The sequence below is a fragment of the Idiotropiscis lumnitzeri genome, chromosome 2 (genome assembly GCF_059441095.1).
Source record: "Idiotropiscis lumnitzeri isolate Australia: NSW breed Sydney's pygmy pipehorse chromosome 2, RoL_Ilum_1.0, whole genome shotgun sequence".
NCBI classification, from domain to species: domain Eukaryota; kingdom Metazoa; phylum Chordata; class Actinopteri; order Syngnathiformes; family Syngnathidae; genus Idiotropiscis; species Idiotropiscis lumnitzeri.
The window spans coordinates 1,947,877-1,973,048 of record NC_142392.1 but is presented as its reverse complement, the minus strand read 5'-3'; the positions used below and the strand labels follow the sequence as shown (position 1 = coordinate 1,973,048).

At 47.0% G+C, this 25,172-nt stretch overlaps 1 protein-coding gene across 10 annotated transcripts in view; it reads left to right on the top strand.

Annotated features, from left to right (window-relative positions):
* magi2a (membrane associated guanylate kinase, WW and PDZ domain containing 2a) overlaps window positions 1-25,172 on the top strand; it is a 52,729-nt gene that overhangs the window by 23,258 nt on the left and 4,299 nt on the right. For 4 of the 10 annotated variants that reach the window (XM_088281760.1, XM_088281750.1, XM_088281769.1 and 1 more), the window contains exons 3-14: window positions 11,403-11,522; window positions 12,081-12,308; window positions 13,574-13,778; window positions 14,437-14,516; window positions 17,774-17,831; window positions 18,108-18,229; window positions 19,511-19,693; window positions 20,796-21,404; window positions 24,131-24,175; window positions 24,257-24,366; window positions 24,673-24,865; window positions 24,932-25,156. In XM_088281760.1, the coding sequence (XP_088137886.1) occupies window positions 11,403-11,522; window positions 12,081-12,308; window positions 13,574-13,778; window positions 14,437-14,516; window positions 17,774-17,831; window positions 18,108-18,229; window positions 19,511-19,693; window positions 20,796-21,404; window positions 24,131-24,175; window positions 24,257-24,366; window positions 24,673-24,865; window positions 24,932-25,156 (2,178 nt within the window). Of the gene's footprint in view, window positions 1-5,238; window positions 5,298-11,402; window positions 11,523-12,080; window positions 12,309-12,580; window positions 12,734-13,573; window positions 13,779-14,436; window positions 14,517-17,773; window positions 17,832-18,107; window positions 18,230-18,627; window positions 18,895-19,510; window positions 19,694-20,795; window positions 21,405-24,130; window positions 24,176-24,256; window positions 24,367-24,672; window positions 25,157-25,172 lie in introns of those variants that run through there. The other 6 variants (XM_088281740.1, XM_088281796.1, XM_088281802.1 and 3 more) reach the window with 4 other exon arrangements.

The window sequence follows — 25,172 nt, the reverse complement described above, 5'->3', positions numbered from 1 at the left end:
AAAATCTGCAAACTAAACCAATTACAATACTCCTCTTTCACTCAGAGTGGCCCCTTAATGAATTTGGCCCCCTACTAAAAAAAAAAAAAAAACACGATCCCGCTTTGAAGGCCATTGACGGCAGTGGCAGTTAAATCGAATCGGTGATTTTGTGACGAGTTTCGCCGTAGTCTATTCCGGAAATGTCATCGACGAGCCACCTTTAGTTTGGAATGAAGAGTCACCCCACCGGAATAGTTTCCTTTGTGAAAAGTCAACATCTCGTAACAAATGTGCAGAGGTTATCACACTCGTCTGTTTTTGTCTTTTTCCCCGCCATTGACCCCGTTGGTGTCCTTTTTCGACACTTGGGCCCAATCGGCTTTAATGTCACCGTTGCCTCCTTTTGACATTTGTGCTCAAAGGCGATTTTCTCACTTGATGCGGAGCCCACTGTTGACGAAAGCGAGATGCGGCGGAAAAATCACAGCCCCCCCCCCGCTCCCCTCCGCTCCCTCGCCGGCTGACATTAGTATTCAGTGGCGCTCGCTTCCTGACACTATGTTCCTTCACGCTTCTCCCAGAGGATTTCCGACTCACCCTTCTCCGTGTGTCTCTCGTCCTCGCCTCCTCCCGAATTTCATCGGCGGCTTACGTTTATTTTGCATCGCCATGGAGACGGCCGTGATGTCAGTCGCCTGCGTTGTCGTTAAAGGTGTGGACCACCCATTGAGAATCTAACCTGGATCGACCGACTGGGAGGCAGGCTTGCCAACCACGACGCTGCTTCAAAAAAATAAAATAAAATAATGAAGTAAGGAATAAATTGAAGCAAAATTATTTGTCAATAAAACAGGAAAATGTGGCTTTTTTTTCTTGAAACAAATAGTCTTGCAATATTTTCATAATTGCAACTTTTTTAGGTCAGATTGAGTTTTCTCGTGTTTTTTTTTTTTTTTTGGGCTCCTTCCGCTTCAAGTCGTGATCGTAGATGTTTTTGGTTTTGCTCGTTAGTTGAAAGGAAATGTTCAAGGAGCCCCGTTGCGTAAAAGCAAAGCGTATTTTTCCCGTGCTTGTAAATAATTGAGGCGTCCGGACGTTGAAAGCGAAACCACGGCGACCGTGCGATGGAACGCGAATCAAATGGTCACAACGTGCTCCGGCAAATTGTCCCCGACGCGCTTTGAAATTCTTCGGAATGTCTGCCCTCGATATCATGTTAGGACAGATGAATCGTTTTCGCCTCTCCACGTGACCGCTAACAAAGAAAAACACAGCAAGGAATACTCGAGATCTTTTTGTTTATCTAGCATGTTTATTTCCACTTGATCGTGAAATATCTGCGCTTCCCTCTCGTCTGGTGCTCGAGTGAAGCGTCCGTTTGAATGGCAGAATTTTTCAAGGCTTTGTTTGGAGCGCCGGGCCCTCCGGCGGAGTGTTTATGCAACGCCTCAAGACGTATAAAAGGCAGCGCGCAGCGTGAAAATTGTCCTCGGTCTGCTTTGTGTCACGCCGCTTTTAGATCAAACGTTCAGCATTTTTCTTTTTTTGCACGCCGTTGGTCGAGGCACTTCATTAGCGACGAGTGACGTTTTCACCACGCAGCGGCGGCGTGCAATATCCCGCCGAGCATTATTTCGAATGTTAGCACACGCCTATAAACAACATGGATTCATTGGCGAATAATCGGGTGTTTACGCGGCGGAGGCAGGCTGTTAATTCAGTCTCAACGAGTCTGCTGTCGGAAGGAGGGGTGGCAAGTTCAAGGCGACGCCGACATCAAAACGGGAGTGCAGAACACTTCAGATGGAGAGTCGTCGTTTAAAAAAAAAAAATTATGGATTGATGAATTGGTTTTAATGAGGGGAAATTTCCCCAAATGTTTATTATCGCTGCTTGCAATAGCGACATGTACCTCGGTTTCATGGCAGTTGAAATTTTTTTTTTGCGTTTACGTTGATAAGAAAAAACAAACTAAGAAATTCTCCGAGGAATTTGAGATACTCAAACTGCAGGTTCAATCTTGTAAGGAAAGTGGTTTGTCTTCTTTTTAGGGAACATTTTGAAGCACTTTTCAAAAGAAATCAATGAATGGGTTGAACCTGTTTTTTTTTCCTTCTATATCCAGTTTGCCTCCTCCCTTGTGGTGGAAAACATACCCTACTTTAAGGCGCAAGCTGAGGCCGAAATAATCAATGGCGTTTCTTAACCGCTGGTGGTTTAAAAAAAAAAAAAAAAAATCTTTGGAGCGCTTCCTCCGAAAGATGAAAAGGCCAAAATGATGAGACAGTCAGAAGACGAGCCAACAAGTGCTGCGTCAAAATTTGGGGGACTGCTGCTCTTTTGGCATCCTCAGACAGTGACCTCTAGTGGCCTCGCACCTCGCTGCGTAGTGTCGGGTGATTAATCAGCGATGTGTTTGCCGTCCCGTCGCCACCCGTCGCCGTGACATGCGGGCCGTCCTCCTCGCCAAGGTCCGGCAGCTCTGCCAACAGTCGTGTGTCAAATCGCGACTCGACCGCGGTTGCCAAACACTCAAGCGGACTCGTCGGAGACGCCCCCCAGGGGGTGCGAAGACGTCTTTTTGAAGTGTCTTCAAGAAAGTCAACTGGCCTCCGCGTGGCACTTGGAGAAAAACCTTCAGGAGGCTTGTTGATTGGCGCGTTCACTGACACAGACTGGCCAATCACGACGCGGCGCCAAAGTGAGATCCAACAAATGAGCGGTGACGCTTGGGAGTCGTCAGCGTCGTCTGCTGAAAAGCTCAGGAATTGAAATCAAGTGCAAGGTAGTCCAGATAACGAGACTCGTGTGGCTCTTTAACCCTCTGAGCGCCATTGACGTGGAATGTCGTCAACGGGGGCGACACAATTTGTCGTCAACTGTTTTTTTTTTTTTTTAATGGGAGGAGAAACATGTTCGGCAGGTAGCAATAAATGGCATCGTAATGTATGTCAATGCGACGCTTCGCCCTATCATTAAAATGGCAAGCGCAATGTTTACCTGCCAGCTCGCTCACATTTTCAACCACTTTGCCCAAATTGCTACTTTGTGAAGCCATTGTGTTTTGCGAGAAAAGCGGACAAAAAAAAAAAGCTCTCATTGAGCTCTCACGAGCCACTATCTGAATTCTTCCATCTGCCTAACAGAGAGCGAGCGCAAACGTCTGAATGAGCTCATGGAAAAGAAAATAGGACGGAACCCGCTCGGCCCGTCTGAATCGGATCCCGTCAAAGGAAGGCGTTATAAAATGCACTTTTGATCAACGTCGTGGAAGTCCGACTCCATCCCTGCGACTCGCTCTGATTGCAGCCAGGACGGGACCATTTAGTCCTGACACCCCCCCCACCCTTGCTCCAAATCGTCTCCGGGCAGCCAGGGAGAGAAAAGGTCCTTCCAAATGTCAAGCGCTTCGTGCTGCTGCGAAAATGCATGTCGAGCTTCATCGCCGCTCAGCGCCGAGTCGGCATTGGCCTCGATTATGTCTCTTGACAACTGAATCCACTTCTTCCTAACACCCTCTGACTCGCGCTCGTTTATTTATTTTTTTTTCTTTGGCTGCAGCATTCCGTTTAACTTTTTGTGAGAAGATTTTGGCTTTTGCTGAAATGCGACTGGGAATAGTTTGAGATTGAAGTAGTCGGCTGGTGGAAGGAGTTTTGTCTTTTTTACGTTGCTTTGGACCAGGAATGTCACGGTACACCGAAAATCACGGCAAAGTGTGTACGTTGGTGGACACACCGGAAGGAGCAGCACGATAACCGTAGATGTGAAGCAAGAAAACCGTTTCAATTTCAAATTGTTTACAAGAGAGTCTGGAACATTCCAATCATTTGAACGGCAAAAAGGATGTTCGCAAAAAGCTCAGAATTAAATTCTCCGCCATACATTCGTTACGTCTGAAGCGACTTCTGAGTTTGGCGAATCGTGTCTTCCAAATGAGTGTCCTGACGAAGCCAAAAAGGAAGCGCAATCATGTCGCTTGTTCAAATATTTAAACGATAACATCTTTGAAGGAGCGAAAATGTTATTAAGACGGCAGCTGATTACTTTTCTGTCCGGCCGAGCGAAAGCGAATCGGCGGCAAACGGGGCTTTGGGTTCTAATTAACGTACGACGCGTCCGCCCTTCCCAATCCCGACGTCCCCGAGTCCCGGAGGCAATAACGGCGGCACGACGAGGCAATCCTCGCAGGTCAACGCGCAGAGCCGATATCAGACGAGACGCATTGGGCGCTCTCGTTAATGGAGACGCTTGTTAGCAACGTCGTTTCGGCCCGTGGCGACCTCTCACAAGGTTTAAAAAAAAATATATCAGGCATCAGGTAGCAGGCGGGTCGAGGTGGCTATTTGAGGGGACATCACACGAATGGTACGGGACGGCAAATATCTTGATGGGCCATTTTTGACGCTCCGCTGAGCCGCAATTACCGTGAAGACAGAAAGAGGGAAAAATGGACCCCGGAGGCGGATAAAGTCACATTAGCGAATTAAGCTAATCCGTCGCCAGCGCGAGTCGGGACGACGACATCTGGAGTTTGCGGCGGTTAACCTCCGGATGTTCTCTTGCTGGTCGCGTCGCGCGCTTGTTAGCGCTTAGCGGCTCGGACAGTTAAAGAGAACATTAGCTCCTGCGGCGCCATAAATGAAGAGGGACTCGACAGATACCGAGATGGGATTCTGGGCCTCAAAGTCGAAACAAAAATCCAAATCAGGAAAAGTGTTTTCACTCTTTGGCTTTTATTGTGTGCCAATATTCTTGAATAATTTTAATGTTAACGATGACCACGTGCTCATCACAGATCACTCCTCCAAAAAGATTCCAAACTTTTTTTTTTTTATTATCATGCGCATTAAAGTTAGGTTGTGACATCCACTTGCCGCACGGAAAATCATCATCCGAATCCACGTGGCGTTTGTGCTCCGAACGCTGAGCCAACACGTCACGTGACGCGAATGTCGGGAGGCCGCCTTTCAAATACCTCCTGCGCTGTGGAAATCAAATTTAGCCGTCAAGACGCTCACACCGAGGTTGTTAAATCAGCAGCCGCTTACAACGCCGCACGCAACGCGTACGTTATTCCGCATCGTTCTTCCGAAGGTCACCGCTCCACTCGTGCTTTTTTTTTTTTTTTCTTCATCTCCTCATCGTCGTGTTCAGACAAGCCCTCATTTTAGTGATTATGCAATGTCACATCCACTTAGGAAGCGCCGAGATGCTCTTATTGGATTCCAGACCGTGCGCGACAAAGGCAGCGAGTTCCCCGCATTCAAGACGCGCTCAGGTCACAAAAATGGAATGCTGCTCGAGATTTGAAGGTACGCCATCGTGTCAACGCTGCTCTCTTCTTTTACGATCGACACCTGCCTGATTCTTTCCAACGTTCTTGTGAGGAACGATGAGAGAGCAACTTGTACTTTTCCCGGCGCTTCCAAAATCCGTGTGGTAATGACGTGTGTGCCGTATCACTATTCGGCGGATTATCTCCGTCACGACCCTCGCTCGCACACCCGCCGACATCCAGGACATGGAATTTGGTGTCTGCAAAACATTTCTCCACCAGGGGTTTATTTTCTTCTCCCTTTTTGGTCTGCTTTTCTTTTTTTTTTTTCCTGACGTTGTTGTCGTTGAGGGATGCGGCGCTCTGAGGGTCCGCGATAAGTGGCTTCGCTTGGCTTCTCGCTGGCTCGGCGCGAGATAGGTGAACACTAAGCTGAGCTGCGGGGCTGCGTGGTTATCTGCGAGCGCGCGCGCACGCACGCACGTGCGTACAGTGAGTGTGCGCAACCTCTTTTGGGAGCGAGATCTTCAATGCACTCGTGTTGATGCACACTCGCGCGTGGATTTAAATGTGCTTGATGGTTAGAGCGTAACATGCTGAGCAGCAGCGGCACTGCTCGAGTTCTCACAGGATGTGCAAAGCGTTCAAATTGACTGCCAGCCAAAATAATGGCGAGTTGAAAGCGTGGCCTAAAAGGGAAATCGTGTCATTTTGCACGACTTCAAAGCAGTTAGCAAGCGAGAATCAATTGTTGGAATGTCAATGAAGAGAACAAGAAGGGAGGTGGAAATTTCATAAATTGAAATAGTTCTATCTCATGGTAATTTGATCGAGCATTTTGTTTATTGTTTAATTTATTTGATTTTTTTTTAATTTTCTGGATTATTTTGTACACTTTACTTTTCAAATAACTTCAATGTTTTGTCAGATTTGATTATTTTAATTATTTTCATCAACTCTAGATTGTTTGTTGTTAAATGTTAAAAACTATTGTCAATATGTCCTTGTCCTTAAACAAAAATAATTGTTATATTTCATATTTTAGATAAAATTACTTAAAAAAGTCAAAGTGCAACATTTTAAAATTTAATGAATTTAATATTTGATTCATGTACTCCTTTGGTTCTTAAATATATTTTATAACTCCAATAATAATTATAGTAATTTATGCAAACTTTTTTCCTCGATTAAGTTACTTAATAATTCTCCAAAACAACGTAATCCACTAAAAAATTAAAAAAAAATAATATTTCCACTTTATGCGTTACTTTAGTCCAATGTCCTACTTAAACTGCTGGGTTGAAAGTAACCCAATATGGATTAAAAGTAACCCAGTATGGGTTCAAAAAAACTAAAATAGGGTAAAACTAATTCAATATGGGTTAGTAAAGTAGCCCAATATGGATTAAGAAATAGCCCGTTATGGGTTCAAACAAACCCAGTATGGTTTAAAAATTGTCATTGTTAACCGTGCAGTTTTAAACTTGCTTCAACTTTGCTTTTTGTAAAATCGTGAAAGTCGATTCTGTACTTTGGGATCGATTCATTCAATCTCATCGTATAGAATCCCGATAGTTGAGTGAATCGATTTTTTTTTTTTAAACACACCGTTAATGCAAAGGCCACAATCGTTGGAATCAAGTGAAGGTTTTGCACGGACGATTGATGATTGCACTTGATGGCTGCACTTTTAACTGCGGTGGTCGTCAAACGGCCACGTTGAGACGCGCGACCTTTCCACGCTTTGCGCTCGGCCGTCATTAGCGCTAACGCGAGGTGGCAGATGACGACGGCGGCGGCGGCGGCGTTCCAGCAGGTGGGCGAGGTAGATCCGCTAAATGATGAACGGACGCCATCCCCTCAACCCCCCCCTACTATTGTTGCTCTCTCTTGTGCCGTTCGCACATGGAATTCAAATGTAATCAAGTGTATTTAATTAAGCCGCCAGCAGATGGTCGCACGGGCGATTTCACGCCGCCTTATGTTTTACGCTCGACATCAGAACACGGCGGCAATGCGGACGGGGAGAGTGTGAATGTGACTTTCTAGCCCGTCAGTTTTTAAAGACGGGCTGATCCGTCGTCATGATGATGGCCATCACAAATCCACTTTCTCGAGTACACAAATGTACTTTGATTTGATTTTTGAGGTATGAAGTGTCACCTCCAATCCGGTTGCATCCGTGGTGTCACGTTGCCACCCACTCTCTTCCGGCCCGCGTTATTAAGCCGCTTACGATTCTCCCGTCATCCGCGTCTTCTGATGGAGTGCCTATATGCATCTATTATTCATTTGATTGGTTCTTCCTAATCACCTCACAAGTGGCAGAAATGAATCGCTGCGGAAATCCCGCCGTCTGTCTGCACGTCAGCAATTGTTTTTCCCCTCCTGCTATTATGCGATTCATCGCATTTGGGAAAGAGAAATCATTGCATTATAATGCCCATAAAAAGAACATTAGCAAAGTATGTCCTGCGTGGGAATTGAATTAAAATGACTTGAAAGGATATATTTGACAGAAAGACCACACTTTGAGCCATTCAACCGGATCGTATCGTTTCTTTACAATTTTCTTGATGGCTTTTTTAGTTCCGGGAAAGAAAACAATTCCGTCACGAGAAAAATGTTTAGAAGGTACAAATGTCATATAAACTAGAGCATGACTATTTGGAATGTTTTCAATTGGCAGGGTTGCCCAACGTGTCGCCAAATTCAGGTCGCTTCTACTCAACTAGTCACCGCGAATATTTCCATAAAATGTTTTTATATGTAAGAAAGTACAGTGGCTTCATGGGTCCGCCCAAGAAAGTATCGGCGGCGGACAAAGCTAATGACACGGCAGAGAGTGGCCATTGTGAGCACGATTAAAAGGATCCAATTAAAGTGAGCGAGGCGCTGCCAGCAGCATTCCGCCAGGGATTTTTTTTTTTTTTTTTTGGTCCTCCCAACCGAGCTATCGCGCATAGATAGGTGGCAGGTGGGAGGGGCCTCTGAGCGAGCCTCGTAATTGGATATTGACTTAATGGGCACTTTGTATCGGCGGGTGACAAAAGACGCCTTTCGGGAAGCCGGCAAATGAGTTTATGGAGGACGGCGCGTTCTTGCGTCTGCAGCTCGTAGATTGTTTAAGAGGAACAATTACAGCCTGTCACTGTCAAGCATGATGGATGTTTAGGACGGAAAAACAATCGAACCCACGGTTTTAGTCGCTCTTTTTTTTTTTACTCCTACTTCGTCTTTAGTGAACCTAACAAACTGTTTCTGTTTAGCTGTTCGTAAATGAAGACGACATGCTTTATTGTTTAAAAACGTACTTGAGATGTTTTTATCAAAAGAGAATTTTTCAACAATTATTTTTTTAAGAATTCTTCTTTTTTCAGGTTTATTTAAATATTTTTTCCCCTCAGAATTGAAATCAATTTAGGCTTCAAGTGTATTTTCACTCTTTGAAATATCAACATGCCGTGTATTCTCACGTCGTCAGTGAAGCGAACATACTGGCGTACGCGCGGTAGATGAAATTGTTTAACCTCTTCCCTCAAGAGGCCACGAGGTCTCGCTATGAGATGATTAGCGCCGGCTAGTGTGCCGTGATTATCCCCGACTTCTTGACCGGCCGGGCCGCCGGTTCACATCTGAAGAAAGCTCGACGCCGGCGCGGTTTGATCGGCGTCAACCGGACTTTTGCGCTCGTCTCGGCCAGATTGTTTCATTGTGCGCTAATGTAGCGTAGCGACGGCGGGATTAGGCTGACACAGCGGCACGTTCCCGTCCCGCCGTGGGCGCCCACCCCTGCCCTCCCGCGCTCGCCCCTCTAAAACCAAACGGATGACATCAGCCATCCACAATCTCCCTCTCGCTCTCATCCCGTCGGATCTGCCGAGTGTGAAAAGTTCCTGGTGGTGGTCTTTGAATCATCAAGCGTCTCTCAACGGATCAACGGCAGACTGCGACCTACTTTTGATGGTGGAAGTGATAAGACGGGGCTGGAGGTGCGATGAAAGGAGCCTTTCAAATGTTTGCGCATCCAAGGACGGGAGACCTCGCTCTGGTTCGCCATTGAAAAGATGACACGGCGGTAGGTCAGTTCTTATTGTGTGTCATCCACCTGAACGGCGCACTTCATGCCCTACTTTGCGAGGAGGCTGCGTTGAAGGTTCTGGAGAAGTGGTTGTTACATACCAGAAAGCCGCGTTTGACATGCAAAGGGGCGGCCCGTGCGCTAATGTGAGCCGACAAGCCGCGACAAACGGTAGCATGCCGAGAACAAAAAAAGCCCCGAGTGCATTTTCTGAAGCGGAAACATGAATAAAACGCCTTTTAATGACGTGACTTCAGCCTACTGACTAATGACTTGAGCCACACGGTGGACGCTTACTTCTCGTGTTGTCGCCGTTTTCTGAAGCGTCCATTTCCCACTTTGCAGACTTAAAAATCGGCACTGGCGAATCACGTCTTGACGCGACTAAGTTGAGGCAAAACTTTAAAGTCGGAGCTGCCTCAATGGGCTGCAGAACAAAATCAAAACTGCTCGTACGTCTAGGGTTCGGGTAGAAATAAGTTTGATGTAGGCGTTTAGTTGAATTTCATAAAGTGCCTAGACGGGTTGTGAAAAAAATTGAAGCCGTGTTTTCTTGGTCATGTTCCAAATACTAATGCCAAATAGAGTATTAACGAGGAGTGACAAGACAGTATTTTTCAAGATTCTTGCTGCCTTAATGGGCATGGAGAGCATCTGAGATATTATCTTGCAAAAAGTCCCAACTTCCCATTCCGCTGTCGTCATCAGGTGACTTCACGGCCGCCATTAAAGCGCCTCCTTCTCAATCAATTTCCGCATCCCGTCTCTTCTCCTCAGGGACGGACGGCCAATGCAGCCATCGGCGCCTCTGGCTGCGCTCCAGACCATCCCGACGGGTATTAACTTTTCATCATCAGAGCAGCCAAAACGACTCCTCCGCTCGCTGGATCCCCCACTCCGTTTCTATCCGCATAAATGATATATAATCACAGTTGATTAAAGTCCCCGCTCGGCATCATGGGCGAAATCTCCCAATATGCACAGCGGCGAGCAAAGTGCAAAGAAAGCAGCTTTCAGGCCCGTCGGGCGCGGGCTCGGCAGGCGCGTTTGTCCGCCCGCTAATCCGTGGTGCTAATGCCAGGGCATTAGGGTTGCCCCTCACTTCCTAATTGGCTAATGGCCGGATTACGTGCCGTACAATGGGCCCTGCTGACACTTTTTGGACACTCAAAACAGAGGCCTGACGGCGCAGGGGACTGCATTAGAACCACTACTGACATGCTTCTTGTTTCCATTAAGTCAACTACCCATTTAGGCAGCACCCTCCGCCTTCAAGGCTTCAATTTACAACAAATTTCATATTTGAAAAAGTCTCGCATTGCACTGACCGCTCTCTTAATTTACCTTCATTCTACTGAGCATGAGTTAGATTTCATTCCGCTACCCATTTAGGCAGCACCCTCCTTGTATTGTTGATAATGCCCTATTAACTTCAATTTAGCGGTATTACATTATTACTACGATGACACGGAGACACTTTCTGTTTTGATGTTCTCTTCTGCCCATTTAGGCAGCATACCACCTAGTCCATCACTATTATTTGCTGTCCTTTTATTCAGTATCGGTATACGAGTGAATGCTCTTGCCGTTTTGTTCCCACTGCCCATTTAGGCAGCGCCTTTGTATTTAATGGCAATACTGCACAGCAACAAATATTTTAATTACTACTATGACACATTCTGTATTTACCAATAGAACAGCACTGAAACTGTTTGATTTTACTCAAGCTGCCCGTTCAGGCAGTGACTTCTCTTCTACTTCAAATGAACAGCGTGCAAATACTCACACACATAGTCACTCATCCAAAATAAACACACACTATTTTGACCTCTCTCTCTTTTTTTAGCGATAGCACTAAAAACGGCGGTGATTTTCTTCCACTGCCCGTTTAGGTTTCTTGCTCCTGAAGGGAAAAAGGACAAAAGGGGACAATCACTTAATGGATAAGCGTTGATGCATTGCACCTGCGCTGTGTTCTAATCTTTCCTCTTAAGGTGTGGGTGCGTGTTTGCAGTGTCGTGATGAGGTCTAACGGGGTCTCTGCCGACTTGTCACCCGCAGGCACGACCAGGCAGCCCAAGGAAGGAGAGGTCCCCGGGGTGGACTATCATTTCGTAAGCGTCCAGCGCTTTATGGAATTGGAGAAAAGCGGTGCCTTGCTTGAGAGCGGAACCTATGAAGGTGAGTGCGGACGATTGTGGCGGCGGCTTTATCAAGGCAACACTTCCTCATGTAGTCACATGGGCTCATCAGGCCCGGATTGCAAAAGGACTTGGCCCCACTCCAGCTCCCTCGAGGGACCCCCTGCCTTCATGACGATAATGCAAACATCCCAACAAATGTCCATCCTTCTTTGTGGCTTTTGGGGAACTGTTGAAATTGGAGTGACAAACATATTTGGCAAGTTGTATAATCTAAGCGAACGGCAGAGTGAATTTTTTCCCCGCAGCCCATCTAGGCAGCACCCTCCTACCTCAGGACAATACTGCTTGATTCACAACAAGCTTTCATGCTTCCCCGCGCTGTCTTTAGCGTTAGCATGGCATTGAACCACTTCTACGCCTTTACTGTCTGGTTTGTCTTCCGCAGCCCGTCTAGGCAGTGCCACCTTCCTTCAATACACAAAGAAACCAAAAAAAATGGCTAAACCGACTTATGGAAGATTTATATGTAGTATTGTTATTCAGAAGCATGAAGAGGAGCGGCTGCTCATTCTGGTCCCCCTTCCGGTGTTTCCAGATAACTTTTACGGCACCCCTAAGCCTCCCGTCGAGCCCGCTGCGCCCTCGCTAAATGTAACAGAGCAACTGCTGCTGCGACCGGGCGCCAGACCCAGCTCGGAGGGCAAGCGCAAGCGCAACAAATCGGTCAGCGACATGGAGAAGGCCAGTATCGAGCCACCGGAGGAGGAGGAAGAGGAAAGACCAGCCGTCGTCGTCAACGGCAACGGCATCGCCCTCACGCCAGGTCAGACCCGACGCGGCGGCTGGTTTAATTTCAATTCTATTCATTCCAGCCTTTTTTTTTTCCCCTTTTCCTGCAAGCATCCCAAGATCACATGAAGGGGGCGTCATTAAAGAGGCATTGAGTTAGATTTTTTTTTTTTTCCTTTCTGTGATTCTAAAGCCAAAACCACACTGGGGTCCTGTGACCCGTCTAAGCTGTTTTTTTTTTGTTTTTTTTAACGCCCCGCGAGACGTCCAAAATCTCCTCACTCGTAGAGAGCAGAACATCAGTGGAAGCAGCCACAGGGAGGGTGTCCGTCACTACTTATGTTTTCTGCATTTTGGGTTGCTTTTTTTCCCCCCTCAACTAAGTCATTTGCATATTGCTGCTTTTGCTGAACAAAACTAGGATGAAGTTTTGGTTTTACCACAAGGATTTTAAACAAGGTAGGACCCTTTACTTTATTGCTGTTCACTTCAAATGATAATTTGTCAGGATTCATGATTGGCCTAAAATAGCGATAGAAATGACCACTTCTACATTTTTGTCTCTCTGTTTCTAATCTGATTTCTTAACCGGAACTCACTTGATGTAATTGGGGATTAGAGAAGTCCGATTTTGACGGGATAATCGGGATTCCACCGGATGACCGCAGTTTCCCCTGCCATGTGTGCAGGTAGCCGGCTTTTTCAATCAAATCTCATTTTCTCTTCGGCCCCAACAAAACCTTCAATAAGCGCGTGTTCCTCGAGAATATTTCATTTCACCTGGAGGTGAAAAAGTGTCTACAATGAATTTAGAATTATTTTAGCGGCACTAACAACATTTTCTAAATATAAGAAAAATAGCTCTTTCATATTGCACTTGCAGTATGATGCAGTCATATTAGCCGTTCTTTGCAGAGGAGAAGGAATAGATGCTTATGAGGATATTGTCTGTCTACGTGTTGCGCCACTTTTTGTGTTCAAATATCTGAAAAGTTTATCAAACCGCCACTCTGATGCTACTCGTTAGCCTGTCTATGGAGTTTTATGTCGTTTGTTAGCATTAAGCTTTCCAAACACGTATAATTCACTGTTTTATGTTTAGTTGCACAGTAAACTTCGACTGGGAGTGGCTAAGCCGCTATTAACATCCTTGAGCTCCCCTCACACGTTTCCTTCCACATTATTCCGTCAATTTCCCTTTTGTTGACACTCGGGCCCTCCCGCGTGTCAAAGTAGGCCACAGCAGTTTGCTTCTCTTTTCAATCGGGGTTGTTGTTCTTCTCTCGTTTTTCACTGCAGAGTCGAGCGAACATGAACAAAAGAACGCGCCGGGCGATGCGTCGCCCCCGTCGGGTAACGCGGCCGTCGCCCCGGCCGAGGCGGACCCCGGCTGCTCCCCGAAAAGCGGCGCCCTCCCCAAGCTGGAGGAGAGCGACGAGCTGGGGCCATTACCCGACAACTGGGAGATGGCGTACACGGAAAAAGGAGAAGTCTACTTCATCGAGTGAGTGACACATTCAGGGCGGCTGCTCGGGTATTTTTATTCTCTTGGGACGCAGATTCCAAAAGCACCAGTTAATACGCATCACAATAATTATAATAATAATAATAATTATAATTTAAAACATTTAATTTTTTAATTTTATTTTATTAATTAAAAAAAAAAAATTATTCTAGAGATTAAGAATTTATTTGGAATAATTATGGGTTTTTTTCTGTGCAGGAAAATAACATTATTTGTATTAAAAAAAAATGAAGTAACTGTGTGTGTGCGTGCTGATGTTTTGGCAAAAAAAAAAAAAAAATCCACCTGTTGCTGAACTTAGTCCTTAATGCATGGAGTCATCCATCTTTATATTTTTAATGAATTACTTGTTTTATTTATTTTTTCTTCTTTTTCTTAATTTGTTATTTTATTGGTTTTGAATTGAGCTACTCCCATCTGCATTTCGATAGAATGCGTGGCTGCCAGCAAATTAAAAGTATCGATTGCATTTTTTTTTTCTTTTTTCTTCGCCAAAACGTTGCAGCCACTCAATTAAGACTCGGCCAACCTCCCACCTCTCTCGCTCTCCCGCCTGCTCTCTCTCTCTCTCTCTCTCTTTCACACATTCTCGCTCTTGCTCGCTCGCTCACTTCTTGTTTGTCGTCCCTTTGCACAGCCACAACACCAAGACCACGTCGTGGTTGGACCCGAGGCTCGCTAAGAAGGCCAAGCCGCCCGAGGAGTGCAAGGAGGACGGTGAGTTACACACGCGCACGCACAAAAAAAATTACACACACGCGCACTAGCTGGGATGGAGTCTTATTTATGTACTTGGAGTTAAGATGGACCAGTGGTTACAAAGAATTCTTTATTCTCTGCTGTGAGCGAGGTGGTGTGTGCTTCAGCCGCCCACACACACACGCACACACACAGAAGGCTGGACCACCAACAAATACGCACACACACGCGCGTGTTGTCCGTCTCCTTCGTCCTTCCTCTGCTCCCGTGACTGATTTTGTGGCGGTGCGTTCAGGAGCACCGGGATAGAGTTTCCCAGCCGCTTCGGTCAAAGCGCTCCTTTTGCTTAAAATGGCCGCCACAAGTGTCATTAAATTTGCAATAAATTAAGAAGCAGTATTATTATTTTTTTAAATGACATCACGTATGGGGACTGCCGTAGCAAATACGGGAGCTTCGTAAACCGATGACTCCCCAAATGAGCTTTGAGCCAATTAAAAATGTCGATAGGAGAAAAAATTGTATTTCTTTCAAGAATATTGTTAATTTGTTCTTTTTTTTGGACAGAAGGACTGCGTGTTTTCCAGAATAAAAGGCGCAAAGTTTGCGAACCCCTACGCTCGAGTTATCGTTCACTTTCCCTCACTGGCGGCGTTGAAAGGCGCGTTCGACATCACAGCCGTCTTGTCGTTACATAAGCATCTTGATATTTGCGCCTCCCGTCTGCCTCCATCCACATCGGGATGCGTCTTTGTCCCACTTCCCTTTTCCTTTTCCTTTCCTTATGCTTTTCTTTGCGCCTGTCTCCTTTGCTTTTGGCAGACGGGAACAAGCAGGGTGCGCTTGTTTGCTTTTGTTCCGAGCGAGCTGAGAAATGTTGTTTTTGAAAGTCTTCCTTCCCCGCCGAGCGTACGTTGGCTGGCAAATAAAAACGCCTCTCGCCTACGTTCTGTTCCGCACTGAACGCCTACAGGAAGGCAAAATGGAAGAAAGTATTTTACAGTAACGACACGGAAGCGGCGAATATTCATTTTATTTTTGTTGAATGCACAAGCGCAATTTTCAATATTCTCACCAATCTTGTACAATGTCTCAATGTTTTTTTTTAAATTCTATAATTCCATTCTTTCAACGCGGAATCAACAAATCAAGAACGTCCTCACACTTTGAGCGGGCGCACCGTCGACAAGCAACAGTTTGGTCGTCCCTGATAGCGCAAGCAGCTCTGATTGGCTGTCCAAGCGCACGCGCGCTTTCCCGTGCCTCTAATCTGCCGTCCACAGGTGTGCGTGGATGTTCTGCAAATACACCCATCAATCATGTCGCCTCGCACCCCCCCGCCCGCGAATCCGCTCAAGGTGAAGGAGGGCGCCGCTGCTTCTCGCCCGATAATAACTCACCTGTGGTGCACACACTCCAGAACACCCCCCCCCCACACGCACACACACACACACACACACACACACACCGGTTAAAGTGTGGGTGGTCGAAGATTTACTGGACCGGTGGTGGTGCTCAAATGTGCTTCTTATTGACTCTGTAAGGAATTTAGTGGGGCCGCAAAGGTAGCCGGCTTGCATTCAGCTCTGATACTCGACGTGGCGTATCAATAACGATGCGGTGATTGTGCAGGCCGTGAAATGTCAAAATTGGCCATGCAAAACTTGAGCATCAAAATACCGATGTGTCGATATTGCATCGAAAAAGAAACGGCGATAATATTGATATTTTAAGTGGCGTCATGGTGATAATCGTGATATTTGATGCTTGTGTATGAGAAAATTCAATCGGCGTCCATCTTGACGGCTGCCGTAAATGTTCCAAAGCGTCTTTCCATCGCACCTTTGCAGACGTCCGTGACCCGGAAGACTTTGACGGCCACAAAAGAAACACTCGCTTGTTTACGAGCTCTTGTTGGCGATCAATGAGAAGGTCGGCCCGGGTCTCCGCCGACACATTTCTGCTGAGATCCTCGCTCGGCGCTCCGGAAGGAAGCACGGGCGGAATTAAATGGCTTCTTTTTCCCGCAGTCGCCGCTATTTATCACTTTGAACACACTGGGAATTGAATCCACAGCTGGGCTGAGGGGGTGTGTTCATGCCTGCCACATACACACATTATAGCCGCACATCTGACGGGCCATTTTTAGCCCGCCTCTGCATTAAAAGGTGATAAAATATGACAAATGATGACCTCCAGAGACTTGAGGGAGGCTACTCAAATGGAGTGAGGCCTCTCGCGGATTATGAATCGCTGGAGAGCTTTTAAATTGATGATTTGTCGATTAAAAAGATCAGATGGAAATCAATAGGGGTCGGCGTAGTAGCAGAAGGTTGCGGTGCGTTCCATGAAACTGGGAAATTGCAGACCTCGCCCAAGAAATGCGCATTGAAGCAGAGAAAATGTCGTAAAGAACACGAATACGAGTCGAGTGCATTCATTGGACATGTTTTTGTTTACATTTGACAACAGTAGAAAATGTCCAAGTGTTCCTGAATGCGTCATGAAAGTGACTGAGAAGCAATGCCAACTTTTGTGTCATCGGAATGCATTAGTGCATTTCCGAAAACCTGACATTTTTTTTTTTTTACCTCGGATCACGCCAAGACAAAAAGACATAAAACGTTTTACAAAAAAAAATGAGCAGTCTTGAATGCAACGTTAACGCAACTTCCATCAGTGACTTAAAATAAAAAATCTCCACATCCCAAACATTGTGATTTGAGCAGCTGTGGCGCGTTAGCATTAGCATTAGCGTCCTCAGGCTGAAGCAACAGTTACAGCTTAAAGTGAAAGTGAAAAAAAGAGATCCAGCTTTTTTCCCGTTGATACTTTTTTCTTTCGTGTGGGAGGATGCAAGTATACAGGACACCGCGTGTGTGTGTGTGTGTGTGTGTGTGTGTGTGTTTGTAAACTAGGCCAAGGAACAATATTATGTAAGCACACAATGACCATATAGAAAAACTCAGAGAAAAAACGATGCTCTCGTAAATCCGAGATTCATTGTTTTGTCGAACAGATTCTCAAAGGTTTTGTCTGACTTATTCGTCAACAAATAAAATTTATACTTCACGTTTAACTGGTTTTAATTAAGCCACTAGAGCAATCTTCTTTTTATTTTTTTTTGTTTAATCATTTGATGCATTTTTTTTGTGTGTGGCGGGAAAAAAAACACTTTTGTTTGATGTCAATTCACCCTTCAGTTTGTGTCCAATGGAATGAAGCGAAGTTTTTTTTTTTTTCCTTGAATCTGATTCTTTGATGTCTGTTTCCAGAGCTTCCGTATGGCTGGGAGAAAATCGACGACCCCATTTACGGCAGCTACTATGTGGAGTAAGTTGGCCCATCAAAAGCGCTCAATGCAAAGTCTCAGCGTTTTGCTCGTAATACATATTTCACAACCAAAATAAAAAAATATTTTAAAAAATTTTCCCCCCTTTCCTGCGCTTTGCAAAGCCCATTCTGCGGCTCGCTTACATAACATGGCGGCGGGCCATTTAATTAATCATCATAGCAAGAGACGAGCCCGCCGCAGTGCCTCGTCGGGACCGTCGGAGCTTCAGCGGGCTAAAAATGTGAACTGATATTTTTGTTGTTGTCATATTGTAGCCACATAAACAGGAGGACCCAGTTTGAGAACCCGGTTCTGGAGGCCAAGCGGAGAGTCCAGCAGGAGCAGCAGATGCAAAGTCAGGGGCTCTCCTCGCTGCCGCTTCCCGCCATCTACAGAGGTAATCAGCCGCCATCATCTCGTGCGTCTTCATTCGTGGAAATGTGGATTTTTTTGTTTTTTTTTTCAGCAGCAGCAATAAATCCTCTTAAGGGACCTCCCGTTGCAGGCCTCTTCATTAGGTACACCTGGGTGTGTGTTTGAGCGTCATGAACGGCAGCCTGAATATTTGGAAGCATTGCTTGTGACATAAAAAAAAAAAAATAAAAATCAATAACGAGCAGGAAGAATAGTTAGTAGTGTGTTGCCAGAAAGTTTTGATTGGCATGCCAAAATTATGTCCGCCGTCCTTTTAACTCCACCGAAGCGGCAATGATGGGATGGCATTGCCCGTCTCCATGGCAACGCATCCCAGTGAGGCTGTTTCTCTTCCACCCTGTCCTCCCCTCCAAATGACAGTCCAAGATGGCAGCCCCTGCGCCACCCTCCCCAGGTCCTTCGCCACGCACGCGGGCCCGGCGCCGGAGCGTTGCCAAAGCCTGAGCGACCTGTCCTCCCACTCGCCGCCCGCGCCGCGCCGCCCGGCCTCGCCCTTCAGCGCCGCCGACGTCTCCCCGTTGCGTCACGTGCTGACCCGGCGGATGAACATGAGCCCCCGCCACCATCAGCGCCACCGCCGCCATCCCCGTGCCCACCGTAGCCCCTCGCCTTTGTGCCGTTTCGTCAGTAAGTAGGTCACGCGGCGACGGAGGTGAAAGAATGCGCCACTTCTGTCTGACGTAGCATGCTAGCTCCCGATTCCCATCGAGGCAGGTGAGCGAGCCGAGAGAATAGTCAGCAAAAGAAATCTAGACAAGTTTTCCATATGAAGCGAAGTTGAAGAGCAGCAGAATTGTATGGAACCAAAAAAAAAAAGATGAAGTAACTCTTATATAATCAGATGTGGCGCTAGCTCCCGCTTCCCGTTGAGGCGGTGTGACAGGAAGTGAGCCATCCTGCTGCTTATCTCCTCTCCCGAATGGTCCCAGAATCTTCTTCCCCTCAATGGAACTTTTCCCTAATTGACAGCATGCCATTGGCTGAATTCCCGCTGCTTCGTGAAAGGACCCCCGCCCCCCACCCCCCTCCAGTGCATCCCTGCGGGCTGTTCCTTCTGCACGGGGGCGGCGGCCACTCCTGCATTCTTCTTGTCCCACCACCCAAATTCCTTGACCGTATTCTGACTTTCTGGACGCGCTTTTACCACAACCCACACCGGCTTTGAAGACCCTTGCGTCCAATCCAATCCAATCCTACCCGTCGTGCGTGCGTAACGGCTGTGTTCCTTTTGGCTCCCTCGCAGAGAAGCCGCTGTTCACGCGCGACCCGACGCAGCTGAAGGGCAGCTTCCTGTCCACGGCGCTCCACAAGAGCAACATGGGCTTCGGCTTCACCATCATCGGCGGCGACGAGCCCGACGAGTTCCTGCAGGTGAAGAGCATCATACCCGACGGGCCGGCCGCCGCCGACGCCAAGATGGCCACAGGTAGGAAATCTATCGGGATGGGGGGGGTCGACTGTCCAAACTTTTCCATTAATGAATGTTGACTTTACGCTTTGTGAGCCTCATTACTTTTAGTCTCCGCCACAACTTGTTCAGCCTCCCTACCACACCCCCCTCAAACTTGCACACACCCGGAAAAAAAAAAAATCCTCCGTCTCCTGCAAAAGCGCCTCTTCAATCCTCATCCCGCCCCCCCAGACGCGGCGTCCTACTTCTCGTAGCCCACGCGAGCGCACAACACAAAAATGCTGCTGCGGAGGTGTGAAATTCCCGCTAACGTTATTTTGGCTGATTTGTTTCCCTCCCGCCTGACAGCGACATGATGACACACGCGCGGAATCGCAGCCAGACGGGGAATGCAAATGCGCAAAGCGCGGTAGGGAATTTAAAGAACAAGTGTACTTTGACGGCGTACTGTCAGTCCGGTGGTGACGTCTTCCCTTCCCTTCCCTTCCCGTCACCTTCGCCAATGTCCCTGGCCGGCGTAAAACAGATTTTTAACGGCTGCTTTTATGACACGCTCACTTTTGGAGGTGCGCTGAAGGACACTGAGCAAGCACATGCTTAGTGTTTTAATCAATGCGAGAGAAGCTTCTGCTTTTTCTTTTATTCCAGCCTTGTAGAACACGACTACGACAGTTGTAGCCTTCAGCCTGGTGACACTGAGCCTAAAATGCAAGCCTCGTGTCAAATTTTCCTTCAAAATTTATAAGGGGCGGCCAATCATCATGTACAGTGAACCTCTGTCATTTTGTCTATGCACGCATTCACCTATTTGTTTTTTTCCCCCTGTGGACCTGCATTATTACCTATCTGTGTTTTTCTGTTTTCTGTAATGCCCTAAAATGCCACAGGATGGCGCCAATTCCCCAAACAATAAAATATAATGTCATGAACTGTCCAAACAATTAAAACATACAAAGACAAAATGACACTCACAAGAAGCAGGTCCAACTCCAGCTTCTGACATCACTCACTAGGCCACGCCCCTTAAAGGCATACATCAACACACCGATAGTAGGCAATACAAATCCAGAAAAAGGTGGCATCAAAGAATCCACTTTGTGTCTTTGGTTGTGCGCAGGCGATGTGATCGTGTACATCAACGACGTGTGCGTGCTGGGCACCACCCACGCCGACGTCGTCAAACTGTTCCAGTCGGTGCCCATCGGGCAGAGCGTGACGCTGGTGCTATGCCGCGGTTACCCGTTGCCCTACGAGCCCGACGACAACAACTCCAACAGCGCCGGCGCCGCCATCATCTCCCCGCTGGGCATCATGGAGCAGCGCCCCCTGATGGTGAACGGTCGCCCCGGCTACGACAACTACCTGGACTACATCTCCCGCACGGCCCGTTTGGTCCCGGACGTGGGCCAGGACCACCAGCAGCTGGCGGACCCCCACCTGGACGCCCCGGACGGCGTCTCGGTGGCGTCTCAAGGCGAGTTGCTGACGCTCACCCTGGTGAAGGGCGCCGACGGCTTCGGGTTTACCATCGCCGACGGCGCCACGGGGCAGCGCATCAAGCAGGTTCTGGAGCCGGCCGGGTGCCCGGGGGTCAGCGAGGGCGACCTCATTGTGGAGATCAACAAGCAGGCGGTGCTGGGCTTCACGCACGCTCAAGTGGTGGACATGCTCAAGGAGTGCGCCGTGGGCACCGAGACGTGTCTGGTGGTGCAGAGACCCGTGACAGGTAAGAGCGACCGCGGGGAAAGTTGCACCACTAATGATTAGATGGTGCTTTAAAAATAATGTACCGAAATTTTGATTGGCAATATTTTTTGTTCGCAAACTGGATTGAGTTCTGGACTCTTGATTTTTCTTGAGTTTGGAAAGTGAAAGTGAAGTCACTGACTTGAGTTTTTTTTTCCCCTTTCTGCCCCGGGTGACGACTAAATGCAGTGCAAAGTCATCAGTTAATGCTCATGTGAATGTCGTTTGGGTCTTGGATTGGTTTGGCTGACGTTTGTGCATTCGTAGTACGAATTAAAGCGTCTTCCGGCCTCTTTCGTAAGTTTCCATTTTTTAAGCAAGTCTAAACGTGTGTTTACATTTCTGGTGACTATTTGCCGTGGAAGCGCTGCAAGCTGGTAACGCACGCACACAGCCTGCTCCAGCAAACATGGCCAACTCTTCAATTTACTTCCTTGACACCAATTCCTATTAGACAGGACTTTGGCACCATCTTGCGGCATCTTCTGGCATTTCAGAAATTGCTTTGAAATCGTTTTCCAGGGGATAGCTAAAAATAGCTCTCACCCAAAAAAAATTAATAAATAAAAATGCGCAAATAGTAGAATTCATGAATAGGAAAGCACAACTCGATTAATCATTTAGCTCTTTTGTATTATATTTAATGAAATTTGAATTGATATTTGCACGTGTTGTAAGCAAACAAATGAATCAATAAATGTGCGCCTGGCGTTGCTTGTCGCACCTCCTGCGGTGTCATTTCGGCCCGTCTGCTCGGTGTCACGCCGCCTCTCGTCTCGTCATATTAGCGCTCGGAGGCTCGGCGTGGGCCAAGTGTCACGCGCGCACACACACACACACAGAGCCACCGTTTGCTTCGCCGCTCATGCTAAGATGTTATGTCATCATTAAACGATGACATCTTGTGACACCGGCGCGACGCTTCATTAGGCGCACCTGCACAATCTGTCAAGAATAATCATCTTTTTATGAAAAATCATAAACATATTGTGCCATGGCCGCTTATCTGTTTTCACAATGCAATTAATAACTTTGCTGAACTTGCTGTTGCTGTTGAATTTCATTGTAAATAAATTAAGAATTTAATTACATTTCTCCCCCCCAATTAAAAGCAGAGATATTCTGCCCTTACTTTAAAAAATAATAAAATAAAGAGAGTGAGAGAGAGAGCGAGAGCAACTTTTTAAATCAAAAGTAAATCAAGTATATCCGAACTGCTTTCTACATTTTGGGAAAATATTTACATTTATTTTAAAAAGTTCAAAATGATAAAAGAAAAAATAACTAATCTTACAATAAATAGAGTAGGATAACAAATATATTTTATAATATAATCATTGATCATTACAATAACTATGTAGGATTTGTTAAAAAAAAGTAAGAAATTAGTTTGTGTTTGTGTGCTATTTTCTTCTAATTAATTGCTTGTAAAAATGTGTCCCACCTTCTTTTGAATTTTTTAAGAATACTTTTTGAAATTATTAAATATTTTTTTCAATTATACATTTTTTTTATAGAATGTCCCACAAAATAATATTAAAGGACAATTACATTCAATTATTTGTCAATGTGCATATAGGCACTTTTATAGTAGCGGCAGTAAATATAATGTTCATTTTAATTCATATTAGGGCCAAAAATGACTCAAAAAAGAAAAAAGAAGCAGCAGCAGCGTATTGAAGCTCGAAAGGAGCTCCATCCATCCGTGCTGCCGTTGTGCTTTCCAGGTGTCGGAGCAGCCTGTCGGGTCCCGTTGGGTCCCGTCGGGTCCCGTCGGGTCCCGTTATGCCACACAGCGCCCCCTACTTGCCCAACTGCAACCAGCAGCGCCAACTGGCGCTGTCCGAAGCCCAAGCCGAGCCGTTCGGCCCGTACGACAAGTCTTTGAGAGTAGGCGTTAAGTACTTGCACGTGGATGCCCAACCAGCGGCAAGAAACAAACATTTAGCTCCTTTTGAACGCTGCCTTTATAGACTGGCGTCGTAAATGCTGCCAATAAACACTGGAAACAACACATGATGTTCTGAGCGGTGGATTATCAAACGGCAAAACTCATCAAATCTTTTCCCTGCGGTCCAAACTGGTCTGGCTAGCTGACGATGCTTTACGGAGGTTTCCAATTGGCTCAATTTCAATTGACCTCGTCATTGAAGTATGAACAGTCGATGAATTCGAGGTGCGGTGGAGTTCATCTTGACAATCGAAGATGATTTTCATTAAACGTTCGCTACAAAATTGAAAATGAAAATGCCATTTGCATATTTGGCCACGACGAGTACGAGCAGGCTGTCAAGCTGCTTTTTGGGGAGCGGTCAAAATCTGGAATCATATTTGATCTTCTCACGTGGCTTTTGTTGACTTTTTTTGGGGGTTTGAAAAGGTGACTTTGCACTGCAAAATGTCGTCAGATGTTTTCTGTCACGTCTGTTGCCACGGCAACTTGATTTTGCTGGGATGCTGTTTTTGGTTTGTCTGCGCTGGAGTTGATTTGAGCGGTGTGTTGGTGTGTGAAGCTGATTTTCCTCACGCACACACACGAGCAGGAAATAAGTGATGGCTATATTAGGCGCCCAAAGCACTTCCTGACTTTTATGGATGACGGCGGTGATGTTAATGCTGAGCCGAGCCTTCCCACTCGCCTCGTTCCAACAATATTTGGGACTTATTGATGGTTTATGGAGCACGCCTGCCTCTTTTTCTGCGCAGAATCGGGACCCGCGAGGACGACTTTTCCCGCAGACGTCTCGTCGGGTAGAGTACCTCCGTCGCTTCCGAAGCGGACGGCGAACTCGCAGGCCGCTCATTGCGCTGTGTGCGTTTGTCATCCGGCAGAGTACCAGGACATGGAGGTCAACTTGCGGAGGCACAAGTCCGGCTTCGGCTTCCGGGTCCTGGGCGGGGACGAGGCGGGCCAGCCCGTGAGTCCGGAGACACGTGAGAAGGCCCGTATGACGATGCCATTTTGTGCTCGTTTTTATTTTTTTGATGGCTACGACATTTAAGAAAAAAAATCCACCTGTTGCTGAACCCTTCATTCATAAAGATGATATTTTATTATTATTAATAACGGAACCCTAATGTGCTTGAGAAAAGAAACAAGGGCAGATCTGGAAGAAAAGTTCCTTTGCATCTCTGATTGATAAATGTCCAAATGGAATTGACGTCCACTTATAATCGGCAAGAAAAAAAATGTGAATTAAAGAGTTAAAAATATGAAATAAATGAAAAATGCAAATTTCGCCCGACAGATCTTAATCGGCGCCATCATCGAGAAGAGCCCGGCGGACGTGGACGGGCGTCTGCGTCCCGGCGACGAGCTCCTCTTTGTGGACGGCATTCCCGTGGTGGGCAAGCCGCATCGCTACGTCATCGAGCTGATGCACGGCGCCGCGCGCAACGGACAGGTCAACATGGTCATCAGGAGGCGGAGACAGACGGCAGGTTGGTTGATGGACGACTCCGGAGGAAATTCCTCCTTGCGGATCTTGACGAGGCCTTCCCATGTAGGCGACTCGTGTCAGGAGAACGGGCGCCACTCGGGCTCGGTGTCCACGCAGCACAGCTCGCCACGCAGCGACCTGACGTACGCCAACAGCGCCGGCGCGGCCGCCGACGGAGCGTCGCTCGCCTGCGCGCAACCGAGCGACGTCCTCATCCACCGGAAGGAGAGCGAAGGCTTCGGCTTCGTCATCATCAGCTCGCTCAACCGGCCAGAGGCGCCCACCACTAATCGTAAGGCACGCAAAAG